Source organism: Zalophus californianus, chromosome 8 (genome assembly GCF_009762305.2).
Source record: "Zalophus californianus isolate mZalCal1 chromosome 8, mZalCal1.pri.v2, whole genome shotgun sequence".
Classification (NCBI taxonomy): domain Eukaryota; kingdom Metazoa; phylum Chordata; class Mammalia; order Carnivora; family Otariidae; genus Zalophus; species Zalophus californianus.
In genome coordinates this window covers 78,133,860-78,147,635 of record NC_045602.1, presented here as the reverse complement: position 1 = coordinate 78,147,635, position 13,776 = coordinate 78,133,860, and the positions used below count along the sequence as shown (strand labels likewise).

Below are 13,776 nucleotides of genomic sequence, written 5' to 3'. Positions count from 1 at the left end.
CACTCACACCTGAGCCCTTCTTCTGCTCATTTGACACAAAAACACGAAGGATTTTCTCTAGCAATTATATAAGGACCACCTGCTCTGCAACAACCATGCTTGTTTTCACCTTTACATCTTATAAATCTTGGCCTTAGAGAATTCAGCCAAAAGATCTTTCTAAGCCCCCTTTTTCAGAAAGCAGATTCTGAGCAAGAGGCTTCCTGTTGAGAGGCTGAGAGGTGATCAGCTTCCCCCTCCATACCTTACCTCTCTTCCTCTCTGACTGCCTAGAGGGTCCTAAAGAGACTTCTGTCGCTCAGTGTCACTGGATTCAACCTGTGGTGGCCCAGTGGTCTCCCTGCTGACCACAGGCTGGGGAGACTTCCCAAGAACAAGAGAGGAGGTGAGGCAGCAGCTCTGTGTGTGGGATGTGTGTGTGTGGGGGGGGGTCAGTAAGTCAGCACCTGCAGATTTCCCTCAAATGTCTGCACCAGCCACAGCCCCCAGTCAGGTGGTGGGCCATGCATGAAGATGCTCAGAGCCCTTGTTCTGCAGACCCTTCTCCTACCAAAAAGCTAACACTCTCCCCACGCCCCACCCTACCCCACCTACACTCCCCACTCCCATAGTTCCTATCCTGATCTGGGATATGGATGGCTCCTCTTGAACATTCTGACCAACCTTCAGACCTTCCGCCCAGAAGATTGTATGTAAACCTATGCATAAAATTATGGGTACCATTTAGGTACTCCCAAGGCTTATCAATTAAAGTCCCTGGTTTTTAGTAAGGTGGGTCACAGTGCAATCTAGGATGAGGGTCCTTTGATGGAGACAGATGGGTGAGGCCAGCATCCCCAGATGCACTTGAGAGCACCAATTCCAGGGGGCGCTGATGGAAACTCTGTGCAGGGTCAAAGGAGGCTGGGGACTCTGGTTAGAGGGTTTCCTCTCCTGCAATCCTTCTTGCACTCGGGGCGGTGACTGTTAGAGCATGCAGTACCCCCCACCCCAGACACCTTCCTCAAGGTCACGAGGCTGGTGCTCCAGGCCACCCACATAGTGGATCTAAGCTGCAGGAGCAAAGCAGTGCTTCCTGCCCCACCCCCGCCTGGTGTGGGTGGCTCATCCCTTTGGTTCCTTACCTTCTTCCTCTGTCTGGTGGCTCCTGGCCGCCCACATTTGACTGGGCATTGCTTTCTCGGCTGGACACCTCCTTGAGCTCAGCTCCACGGAAACGCTCCAGGAAGGAGTCCGTTCTCTGGGCCTCATGGTGTAAGTGCCTGGTAGTCCAGGCTCGCAGTGAGATGATCAGGCGAGACATCCTGGAAGGACATGGACGGGCAGCCAGTGCAGAGAGGAAGGAGATTGAAAGCCCTCTTTTCCAGGGCTGGGGCGGAAGCAGAGATGACTGGCAGGACATGGGTCCTGGGGGCCCTAGGCTCAGGTGTGCATCTCCTCTCTGCTGGGGCCTTGTTCCCTTCTCCTCCAGAACCTGCCATCTGGGACAGAGCTTTCTAGATAAAGGGCATTGTCTTCATTATAACTTTGTCCTTTTAACACTTGGACTCTGCCAAAGGCATGATCCTTCAAATGGGGCATTAGCAGCTTTTCTGCTTATCATTCCTTTTGTAGAGCTCTTTGTTATGACTGGTAAGCATAGGAATAGAAAAGAATCCAATCTGCAAATGGTGATAAAATTTAGAACAAGGTTTAAAGGAACAAGTGCCCAGATACAACTTAGATTATTTTCCTAACCCTTGTCTTATTGTTTGTTATACACACTCTTTTTTCCTCCCCAGGCTTGTACACAAGTTCCTTGGAAAGTTGTGCTGACCTGTCTCCTGGAGCCAGACCCTGCCGGGGCCGCAAGCACCTGAGACCGGTCAGCCCATGTCCCCAGAGCCCATCTTAGCTCCAGCTTTCCATGAGAAGCCTTCCCTCAGCCTTGCCTCCTGCCTTCCCTGTCTCTTCCAGAGGGGAACGAGAAGACAGCCTGACCTCTGCTTCTTGGTATCCGGTTGTCCTGACTTGGCACCTACGGTGCATGCCACTGTTCTCAATCAAATAAGTTCTGAGCAGTCTAGAACGAGATCATAAGCTGTCGTGTGCCTTGGCCCTAATCACACACTTGGGAACTTTGCCTAAGAGAGTAAGTTAAAGCAAGAAGACATTCCACGCACAGAGATGTTGACAGCCGCTGCTGCAGACAGACGTGGAGGTGCCTGTCCAGCCCAGCATCTCTGCTCTGGACACTCCTCGCCCCCACCCTCCCGCTGCTGAGGGGCTGGAAGCAAGGTCACGCTCCCCACTCCAGCTTCAGCCAACAGGCCCAGGAATGGACAAGACACCCACAGAGAGTCACTCAAGCCTCTGAACTAAAAACCACCCCAAGATGGGGTTGGGTGTTTCCACTCAAGATCGTATAGCAAAGGGCATTTTCAGCCTGTGCCTGCTGATGTGTGAACAGAGAAAGCCGGAAACAGAGGAGACATGCAGGGGAAAAAAAAAAAATCACAAAGATCATGACATGCCAGGAGAAAATGAGAGGGAGAGGGCAGGTGCCTCCCCGGCTCCCTCTCATGAGCCCTGTTGGCTCCCTTTCCTTGAGGCGGTCTGTCTGAGCTTGTACCAGCCTCCTGCCTCGGCCCTCCCCCAGGCCTTTCAATGTGGGCTGGTGTGAAGGTGTCCTCTTCCTTGGGGTCAGTGAGCCCTAAGACAGCATTTCATTAGTAAGACAAAAACACCGGAAATCATGGAAATGCCCAGCTACAAGGAGCCAGTGAAACAAATATTCCTCTGCAATGAAAAATATGAAGAATAACTAGAGGAATTGATTTTTGTAATAATCTTAAGCAAAAACTTCAGAACATGTGTCTATATAAAACTACAGCATTGGTTTAAAAAAAAATGGTGGAAGGAAATAACAAGCCCCACGTTTGTTGAGCACCTGTCGTGAGTCAACACTTGGCTCTGATGCCGGCCTCACGTTGTTCGATGCGTCTCCAGATGAGATCTGGAAAGGTAAGATGACTTCTTCAAGGTGGCACCGCTCTCGAAGCCAAGTGCAGATGTCATCAGCTCAGAACCTGGGTAATCTTTCAAATCCTTTTGCAAGGACGTGAGTTATGCACCCGAGAGGGCCTGCCAGAGGCTATCACGACAGTGTCCCTAGGGCCATCTGCGCACCACGAAATCCACCAGTGCTCTCCTGCGGCTGGCTGGTCTTGTTTCTCAATTCTTTTTGGAACCCTTCCTGGTTGGCTTTTTTCTAAATTCTTCCAGACTTGAGCAAGTACCTCAATATCACTTTATATGAAAGCAATTCCAGATAACAGCAGTTTTTCTTAGGTTTTTCTCAGCTCGGAACACTTGACCTGAGAGGATAGTACTCAGGGATAGATTTCTGACTGCTCTTCTCCAAATCTTCAACTCCGCCTCCACCACCGTCCCCTGCGCCCTCCCCCCATTTCTTCCTGAGACTCATCTACCTTCCTCCTGCCTCGGTCTCCCTCTTCCCAAGGAGAGTGCAGAGCCTGATCGGTTACCTAGCGGGCCCCTGGCTGGTGTAGGAGCTTCGCCTGGACTCTGCCAGTCCTCTGGTCTCCATGGCGATCTCCTGCTTCAGTTCTGACGAAGTCTCCTTGCTCGGCGAGTGGACCCTAGGAAATCAAATATGCAGCAGGCTAAATTGATTTCAAGCTCATTCCCTCCTGGACACACTCAGGGATGAGCTGGCCAGATGTCCTACTTAATGAGGAAAGCCGCCGGCACTGGTCTTCACTCTGTCAGTCCATGCTCCAGCAAGATCCAGCAGATCCCAGCTTTTAAGATAAACATGGCCTTTCTTTTACAGCAAGTCTGACCCCGGAAGGTATCTTGTCCAGCCACTGCCCATGGACTTAAGGGTGCAGGGCAGCAGCACACGGTCCTCATCCAAGCGCCGGGCGGGGGTGTCCCAGGGTCCACCATCAGGAACCACAGCAGCTGTTTCAGCACAGTGATCCCAGAACAAGAACTCTGGTTCAAACACCATTCTGCATACTGAAATCCTATCTGCTAAGGCCAGACTGTAGGTACACCACAGTCATACTACCTGGGCAGGTATTTGTGTGCTCGACTGGCAGCCTTCCCAGGAGCCCATTTGGTATTTGGTTAAGAGGGGTGTCCTAGAATATCGTATGGAATTGGCCTAGCCCTCCACGTGCATTTGTACAGCGATTTCGCATGAAAATTCATTTCCACTATGCCCTTTTGTCAAACCCTAACGTCTGTCCCCTGCAGTTGGGGGCTGGGCAAGTGACCTCGCCTGTGCAATTCAGGGCGAAGAGCATGAGCGCAAATAAGACAGGTGCCCACGGCTCGATATGAGCACCAGTCACATCAGCAGAGCCTTGGTGTTTGTTGAACTGCCCGGAATAAGACCAATGTGTTTGGGTATATTTTCCTTTCATTCCCTCTTTTAAAATCTCCTAGGGCTAAAAAATTTGATCAGCTTGATTAAAAGCCATCCAGGCACTGACCCCTAGGGATTTACACTTCATTCTCTGAGTCTTGAAGAGCCCAGGCAGGACAAATTAATTCCATCACATGATCCATTCCAACCTAATCAGCCTTCTTAACCAGGTGGCAACACAGTTGAGGAAGTAAGCAATAATTAATGTCAGGAAAATGCTCTCTGTCCTCAGTGAGGGACTGGAAGGCAGAGTCCTGAATCCCAGCTGCAGGTCTGCTGACTTCTCTTTCTACAACATCCCTGCCGTCTCTAGCCGCAGGGCACTCACTACCGTCCCATGGCCCAGCTGGGCCATCTTCGTAGTGGGCTCTTCCGTCCCTCAGCTTCCTCAGACCAAGGCTACTTCTTTTTTTGTGCTGGAACCACACAGAGGCGGGCCACTTCATCTTCTCCATGACCACCTTCATGTAGATGGGACACGAAGGGAGAGCTCTCACACCTGTGCCACATCTGGTTTTGCAGGCTGGAATCCCCCAGCTCACCCAGCCACGCCTCATCAGGTTCAAGGCTCTTCCCCATCATGGTCGTGCTCCTGTGAGCAGGTTCCCGCATTCCTGCCTGGCTGGGCATGGAGACTGAGACCACTCTGTTGTTACTGGACCCCAAGCCAGAGGTCATTGTAGGTTTGTGAATTTGTGGGCTTTTGGTGTCCCTATCACCAGCTACCATCAGCCAACACCCAGTCTTATAACACGGGCTGCTGTTAAGACAGAAGGTCCTGGGCACCTGGGCGCCTGGGTGGCTCAGTTGGTTAAGCAACTGCCTTCAGCTCAGGTCATGATCCCGGAGTCCCGGGATCGAGTCCCACATCAGGCTCCCTGCTCAGCAGGGAGTCTGCTTCTCCCTCGGACCCTCTTCCCTCTCGTGCTCTCTATCTCTCATTCTCTCTCTCTCAAATAAATAAATAAATTTTTTTTTAAAAAAAAAAAGAAAAGAGCTTACGCTTTAGGCTCTTAAAAAAAAAAAAAAGACAGAAGGTCCTATCTTGTGCATGTACAAATGGTTTGTTGGAAGTAAGTTTTGGACTTTCCATTTATCTGAGCCACTTGATGTTTTGGGACCCTTGGTATGCAGTGGTGCCATGCTAGTCTTTCCTCCCAGCTCCATCTGGTTCACATGCAATACACAAACCATAGGCCATTTATTAACTGTTTACTAAATGCCAGCCACATAGATCTTATCATTTAATCCACATAACCACCGCATAAGAGAGAAAACTGAAGTTCAGAGGGGTTAAATAACTTCCCCAAGATCATACGGCCAAGTGGCAAAGCGGAGATTTGAATGTCATTCCATCCCATGTCAAAGCCTGCTCTCGGGCCCCTGGGTGGCTCAGTCGTTAAGCATCTGAGGTCATGGTCCCAGGGTCCTGGGATCGAGTCCCACATCGGGCTCCCTGCTCAGTGGGAAGGCTGCTCCCCCTGCTTATGTTCCCTCTCTCGCTGTGTCTCTCTCTGTCAAACAAATAAATAAATAAAATCTTTTTTTTTTTTTAAAGCCTGCTCTCCTCCACTCTATGAAGCTGCTCTCTGTATTTTCACATACGGCACTGATTAAAGCAAAAGTTTAACAGGACGTGGCTGAGGACTGAGCCCTGTGGTATGCCACTAGAGACATGGCTCTGGAAAAACTCATGTTTTTCGTCCTTAGACTCATGGGAAACCCTGCCAGAGGGCCCGCTGCAGTTTGGAAGCTCTGATCCCCTAGCCCTTCTAATAATCTGTATACTATGAGGATAGGATGTGCATTCCAAGGCAACCTGGGCCGTTCCTAGAGGAGGGAGAGTGGGATGAAAGTGAGTGAGTCCATATCTCTAGTCCCTGGCTCCTAGCAGCTCGTGTGTGGTGGGGTTAGGGGTGCAGCAGCCAACAGCTGGGCTGCAGCTCCATCATGGCATGTGTGCCCGGAAGATCCAGAGGCAATCCCAAGGGTGAAGGTGTTCTGTCCCCACCAGCAGTTCCTCAGGGAGCTCTGGGCACCAAGAAGCTGGCCCAGCATTTCTGCCCAGTCTGCTTTCTGTTAATTACGTGAGGACACATCCTGAGAACAGATTTATTTGCATTAATAGCAAAAGAATCAATGACATCAGAGCTGATGAGGATGTGAAGAGGGCAAAACCCACCCCAGACTCCAAAGCAGGCCTGCTCCTGGCAGCAGTGAGGGCTCCCATGTGGGGGCTGGGTCTGGGACACTCGCTCAAAGGGCGGGGGCAAAGTGGGGAGCCAGGAGGCCTGGGTTCAAATCCCTATCCTAACACCTAACTATTAGTTGGGTGTTCTGTGGGCTGGTCACTTACCCTCCCTGAAGTTTTGTAGTCTTCAAAAAGGAACTAAAGGAAAAATTGGTGATTTAGTATCGACTTAAGTATTGCTCAAACAGCCAAGTCCAGAAAAGGCACATTTCACTGTGAAGAATAGGGAAAGCCTTCTAGGAAGTAAGTTCAAGGGACCCAAGCGGGCCTTTTCTTCTCTCACTTGTTTTTTTGATGCTTGAAGTTCTCTGATGTCTTCTAGCTCCCAAGTCTCTACCCTCGTTCAATGAGTGGGGGTATTTAGTCAACCCAATTAGTTATTCCTCAGAGAAACTGATTTTACCCAGCAGGTGGAAGAGGAGATGGGAAGAGAGAAGAGCCAGATGTCTGAGGTGACACTTTGAGTCCCTGAGGACCCACAGGTATTGAGAAAAAGGGAGCCACTTCTGGCAACCAATGGAAGAATGGGGATCCAGAACCTCCCAGAGAAATACAGAGGCAGGAGAGATGGGGGGCCAGGCTCCATCCTGCTGGGAGCTGGCGGAGGGGTCTGGGGCAAGAACAACCCCGAAGCTGCCCTCCCATTTGTGGACGCCGACTGTAGGCAGTGTGATGATGGCTTTGCAGGAAGGCGCTTGGTGAAGTTGGCGATTGGCAAGAAAAAGAGCAGCCGGCACAACACAATGATGTGGCTGTTTTCGAAGGAGAAGGGAATTTTCAACTTGTGATGCTCATCTTCTAAGTTTTCTTATAAAGAGGAACTTCGTGTCTGTGAGGTAAACGTTTCCCCTGTCCCTGGGAAGAGACAGGGGTGCTCATCAGAATGGCAACTTGTCGTCAGCTTTGCACTTTGCGGAACACCTGGTGTCTTTCTCTGGTGACTTTGGAGACATAAGAGTAAACAAAACCTTTGAGAGCAAGGGTGCGATGATCATACCTTGTTTTATTTTCCTCCTCTCCAGCCCTGAGGAACTTGACTGACCCACAGGCACTGCCATTGGCCACATGTGACCAGGGAACTAAAGTGAGTGCATTTTTGTCTTCGGTCCTGGGGAAGCAGGCTGAAAATGGTGTTCTTTGGTGATAATTGCTTTGGGCTCTGCTCAGAGAGCAGGATGAAGAAGGCTTCTCTTCGGTAGGACACAAACCCCGGTGCCCCAAAGCTCGCCTAAAATAGCTACACCGAGAGATTGATCTGAGATTTGAGGTGCCCTCGGTCCTCACGGTAATTCTCTGTCGCAGATTCTGAAGTCTCTTCCTACTGCATTATCTTTTCAAATATGCCAGACTGCTCTTAAATAATCAAGTCAACTAAACAGATCTAAATAGAAAAAAAAATTAAAGACAATTTTATTTCTGGTATTTCCAGCGTTTTGACTTTTTTGTTCAAATGAACAAAACATGTTCAAATGAAATGTTTTCATTTCACAGAGCTCCTTCCTGCAATGTTTTCATCTTTCCTTATGGTTTGTCACCAGGAAAGTGATCCCAATGATTTAAAAAAGGAGAAACAGAAACCTGGCTCTCTAATTTGGTGAAAGATTTTGGGACAGGGATGTCTCAGGGGATGGGGACATGATATCTCCTCCTTCCTGGGGCCATTCAGCAAAGGTCACAGTGACACACAGGTTCCTACTAGCACAGTTTCTTGATATCATTGAGGACAAAGAATTATTAATATGTAAGGAAAAACCCTCATAATTACTTCTCCCATATGCTTTCTAAAAGGATTTTAATTTTGTTTTTTATTATTTTTTAAAAGTTTAAGTAATCTCTATACACAAAATGGGGCTCGAACTCATGACCCTGAGATCAAGAGTCACATGCTCTACCAACTGAGCCAGCCAGGTGCCCCTAAAAGGATTTGAATTTTAAAGCAAGGATCTATGGTTTATTCAAACACCATTTCGTCCCCTAAAACAGTGATTTGAAACTTAAAAAATTTTGTGTGTACAAGCCAGAGTCCCTGTTCAAATGAATCTTATAGGGAAAACTAGTCTGTATTTAGACAGATTTTGGACTGTGCTGGGAAGCAGAGGAGGGGCGTGGACCTGGCCTCTGGCCCAAGGCTGTTCCATCCCCCAGCCTGAACACACATGCTCAATCCTTAGTAACGCCAAGGAACCCATTCTAGAAACTTCCATCTGTTAACCCAGTCCTGCCTCCATAAGATAAAGCAAATATCTGTCTCATGAAGGAAGCATTCTTTTTCTCTCTCTTTTTGAAATCTCCATAGTGTCTCCATGGGATTCTATATTAATCTGTCAACAAGCTTTTACCAGGAGAGTGGTTGGGCAAGGCCGCAAGTGAGGCTCAATGAGACCAGACTAGCGGTCAGGCTGAGAAAGCATGACTTGGTTACAGGCAGGAAATGGCCAGATCCAGATGTCAGGACAGTTGGAGCTATGTGAGGTCAAAGGAGGAGAAGGCTTCCAGCCTGGGACGCCAGGGAAGGCACACAGGAGGGAGACTCATTCCCAAGACTGACAGTGAGCACTGACTGAACACTTTCTACACAGCAGGGATGGTGCTGAGAGCATTCACCTGTTTTAACCTCACTACAGCCCTCTGAGGTCAGTACTAGTCCACTGTGCAGAGGAGAAAAGTGCAGTCTGGAGCAGTTGCACAACTTTTCAGAGCTGGTCAGTTGCAGAGCCAATGTTCAAACCCAGTCAGCCTGACCCCGAGCCTGTTAGTCATCATGCTGGTCAGGAGATGGGGGGTAGGAGGGAGAGTGGAGGGCTTCTTCCCATCCATGAAGATGGTAAATAGCATTGTCGAAGGGCATCAATTCAGAGCCCCTGACTTTGTGGCTGACCGACCCTCCGAGTGTGCATAAACCCAGCGCGAGCCCACAGAGTCTCTTGGAAGCCAGAGGCCCATCGCTGGGGTCCACGTGGCTTAAATTGAGCTAGCAATTTATTTTGCAAAGGTCATCTTCCAGGAGACCCGGTGAGCTCTCTTGAACAGCCCATGCCTCAGGCTGGGCTTGTAGGCCACTGGCTGAGGCATAGCCAGGACAAATCAGGCAGAGATGGACCATGGTGGTGTCTGGTCAAGCAGGCATTCTGGGCAGGAGCCCCAGTCCACCAACTGGGCCTTCCTTTTCTTGAATATCTAACTGTAAAGAGCCAGATTAAGACCCTGTTGTTCTTAGGAATCTGAAAAGTCCATGAGAGGCTCTGATGATGTCCCACTCAAGACAAAAGGGAGCAATGGGGGAAAGGTCCATTTTGCTTCAAATTCTTGATTCTAACAGCTTCTGTCCTTCTCCCGTCGGGCCCAAGGTCCCAGGAGCCCGATGTTGCCCAGGGAGCTTCACTTTACTGCTGTGCCCCATGCTTGGACCTGTTCTCCCCTCCACCCCAATCTTCTTTGAACACCCTGCCCCAAGAGGTTTATTAGCACAGATGTGAAAAAGAAGCTATTCATGCATACAAAAGTTTTAATAGCAGATATCTGTCCTAAGAGTGTTCTTTTTTTTTCTTTTAAATTAGGGGCAATGACTTAACCTAAAGGAATAAGTCCCCAGTGGTGGGACAGTGGTATTGACAGTAAGCCAGTTGGGAGGGAAAAATTTGAGTAGAATGAGAATTTCTGATGGCCCTGAGTCATATCAAAAATTCCTGGGGCTCCAGCACCATAGTTAAAATGGTTGGAGGCAATAAATATCTGTTGGAATGCTTTGAGATATTCCTCTCTTTGCCTGAAATCCCCAAAGGTGGGGTCCTAGGGCTACATAAATTTGTAGTTACAGGGACTCAATCTCTTTGGAAATTGTCATCCATCGCTCATGAGCTGAGTTAGCTAAGAAGTGGGACCAAGAATCTGGACAGAAAAAACCAAATGTGCATCTGAAAGAAGACATGATATACACTAGTAACTGAGGATAAATGGTGGATGAGGGCCCAATACCAGGGATGTGAGCACTGAGGGACTGTCATAGCAGTTTATGGTCATTGGATAATATGCCGTTATCATGGGAGGGAGAAGTTTTCAGTGGAAATAAAGTTTCTCATGGTTCAAGTCAATCAACTCATTGAGAATTTAAGAAACATAAAAATGTAAGTCCATTTGCACCAAATAGGCACGCTCCCACTTCCTCACCATTGTGCCAGGAGCTTGGAAAAGATGCTGCTCCATTTTGCAGTTGAAGAAAGGCATGGGAGATTAAGTGGCTTTTCCCCAGTCTACTAGTAAGCTATGAACAGGCCTAGAAGTAGAACTCAAGGCCCAGATTTCCTTATGGCTGCCTGTGTGGGGATGTCATTGATGGGGCAATTGGCTTCACTGGCAAGGCACAGCCCACTCTTTGCAGACCATGAGCACAGTGTGAATCCTGACCTTCCACTGGAAGCAAGGGACTGAGCATCTGATTCGTACTACATCCCTAGAGCCCAAGACAATGGCTGGTGCATATATTGGACTCTGTAGTCCAATAAATGTCTGATGTGTACCCAGGAAAGTATGGCAGTTTGGAGAAGTTTTTACAGTAAACTTAATTTAATTTGCTGTATTTGAATCTTCATTTTGTTACCTTTTAGAAGTTACATAACGTTTTGAGCCTCATTTTCCACCTCTCTAAAATGAGAATAGAAACTACTTCAGTGGGTTGTGAGGCTTAAGTGAGATGAAATAAGTGAAGTCAGAAGGAGCTCTGTGAATAGCCAGCACCCTCCAACCTGTGGTTGGCCACAGGCTAAGCCATTCTTTACCCCACAGTCTAGATCAGCTATGGGAACAACTCATTTTACGAGCATAAAATGGAAAGCCCATCTTACCTGCTGAGGCCATTTTCAACGTGGTCAAGATCTCTGTCCATGGTTCTTACCGCAGGGTGGGAGATCTGGGTGTTAATCTCGGCCATCTTCTTGCTTTGTCACGTTCAGCCCCAGGGTGGTTGCTGAAATGTGAACACAAAGCAGATCACATCAGGATGGGGAAGGAGCTGCAAACCCAGCTCATTGTAGGTAAGGGCTATTTCCCCAGGCACGCCCTGGCACACATATCCTTTTCCATTTCTCCCATAGTTCCAGATACACTGTTTTGTTTTGTTTTTTTAATAAATAGGTAACTTTTATTGAGTAAATACTATGTACCAGGCATCATTCTAAGCATTTTACAAAGATCATTTAATCCTCACAGCATCCCTATGGGGCAGATGCTATTATCCCCATTTTATAGATTAATATATATATATATATATATATATATATATTAACATATAATGTATTATTTGTTTCAGGGGTACAGGTCTGTGATTCAACAGTCTTACACAATTCACAGCGCTCACCATAGCACATACCCTCCCCAATGTCCATCACCCAGCCACCCCATCCCTCCCAGCCCCCTCCACTCCAGCAACCCTCAGTTTGTTTCCTCAGATTAAGAGTCTCTTATAGTTTGTCTCCCTCTCGTGTTTTAGTTGGGTATCTTTGGGTTCTTCTTCCCAGACTGAAGCACAAGCAAGGTCTTTCACTCCATACTGAAGAGCTGCTCAAAGTTAAATGATGATCCAGCCAATGAATGAATGATTGGCCAAGTTGGTATCTGATATAAGAAAGCTAAAATCCTCATGATTCTGTGGAATGATGTGATGTTCCTCTTGACTCTGGTTTTCTCATTTACTTATTTTTATCTTATAGTTTTTCACATGTTTTAGTAGCTCCCCCAAATCCCATTTTAAATCGAAACATTAAAAAAACAAACAATACTTGACATTCATAAAACCTTTACAATGTGATATTATGCTCAAAACACACTGCATCTCATTTAATCCTCATAATAACCTCATCAGATATTTACAATTTTTACCCCCACTTAAAGATGACTGAATTGAGATTCAGAGATGTTAAGCATCTTGTTCAAGCAAAGAAATAGGTAAAACCTGTTGATGGCATGATCCTGGTGCTAGAAATCAGACCGTGAATACTCTTACCTTCAGCAAACATTGGAAGATTCCCCTCTGACTGATGAGAAAAGAAAGTTGATGTGAGCACAGGGCTGGTGTGATGAACACAAAGATTGGCCAGTTCCCTCATCCTTGATCAAAACCTTCCAGGCAGAAGATGAATCCCTGAGGACAGTTTCTCTTAAACAGACAAAGACAGGCTCTCTCGAGCAGTCACATGGCTTGAGTATGTCAGATGTCAGTAGAGACCACTCTAGAGAAAGATGGTGATTTCTAGAAATAGTCCAGTGACTCACTCCAAGACTAAATTAATTCCATATCCAAAGGAAGGAGAGTGCAAGGAGCCTAGAATACTGCACCAAAGCCTGGATACATCCATACATCCTGCTCACCACGGCCAACCCACCGTGAGTTTACTCAGGGGCAGTTGTTTGCTCATAGGTTTTGGTTCATCTCTGATGTTTGATAATTTAAGTCTATGGTTTAAATTTTATACTTTTCTCAAGAGATCAAAAATTGTTTTGATTCTAAAAACTTTACTCATTTATGTAATGGTGAGTATCTGGCTGATCACAGGAGCAAAAAGAAATATAAGATAAAGACCATTTTCAAGGATCTTATAGTCTAGTAGGGCAGATGATGGATACCAGAGGGTCCTGCAGGCCATGTTAAGGAGCTTGGGCTTTACCCTGAGCCCAGAAGAGATGTGGTCCAATGTGTAAAGGCCATTCTGGCTGCACTGAGGAGGACATATTCAGGGAACATGAGTTGGTGTGAGGTGAGCAGCTAAATGCTGCAGTATCTCAAGAGAGAGAGGATAGTTGCCTGAACTAGGTTTGTGGTAATGAATCAGATAAATTAAAAAACTACTAAATGGATATAACCATTGGGACATGGTAATTAATCAGGTATAAGTTATAGGGTGATGAGGAGGACAGTACTGAGCATGATGCATGACTGCTGGTCTGGGGCATTGATGGTTCTGTACACTGAGGCAGGGAACTAGGGGAAGAAGCAGGTTTGAGAAAGAGAATGCTTCCAGTTTGAGATGTCTATGGAAACCTTAGAGCCAACATAAGAAATAAATGTCTTCCATTAAAGGCAATAAGCCCAATTTGA

General features: G+C 47.4%; 1 protein-coding gene across 1 annotated transcript in view; it reads right to left on the bottom strand.

The window, feature by feature from the left end:
- CNGA3 (cyclic nucleotide gated channel subunit alpha 3) overlaps positions 1–13,776 on the bottom strand; it is a 47,305-nt gene that overhangs the window by 18,202 nt on the left and 15,327 nt on the right. Inside the window, exons 3-5 of the mRNA XM_027620450.1 lie at positions 11,528–11,649; positions 3,528–3,641; positions 1,125–1,304 (exon numbers count right to left, since the gene is read on the bottom strand). Of these exons, the coding sequence (XP_027476251.1) occupies positions 1,125–1,304; positions 3,528–3,641; positions 11,528–11,613 (380 nt within the window). The 5' untranslated portion in view covers positions 11,614–11,649. The remainder of the gene's footprint in view (positions 1–1,124; positions 1,305–3,527; positions 3,642–11,527; positions 11,650–13,776) is intronic.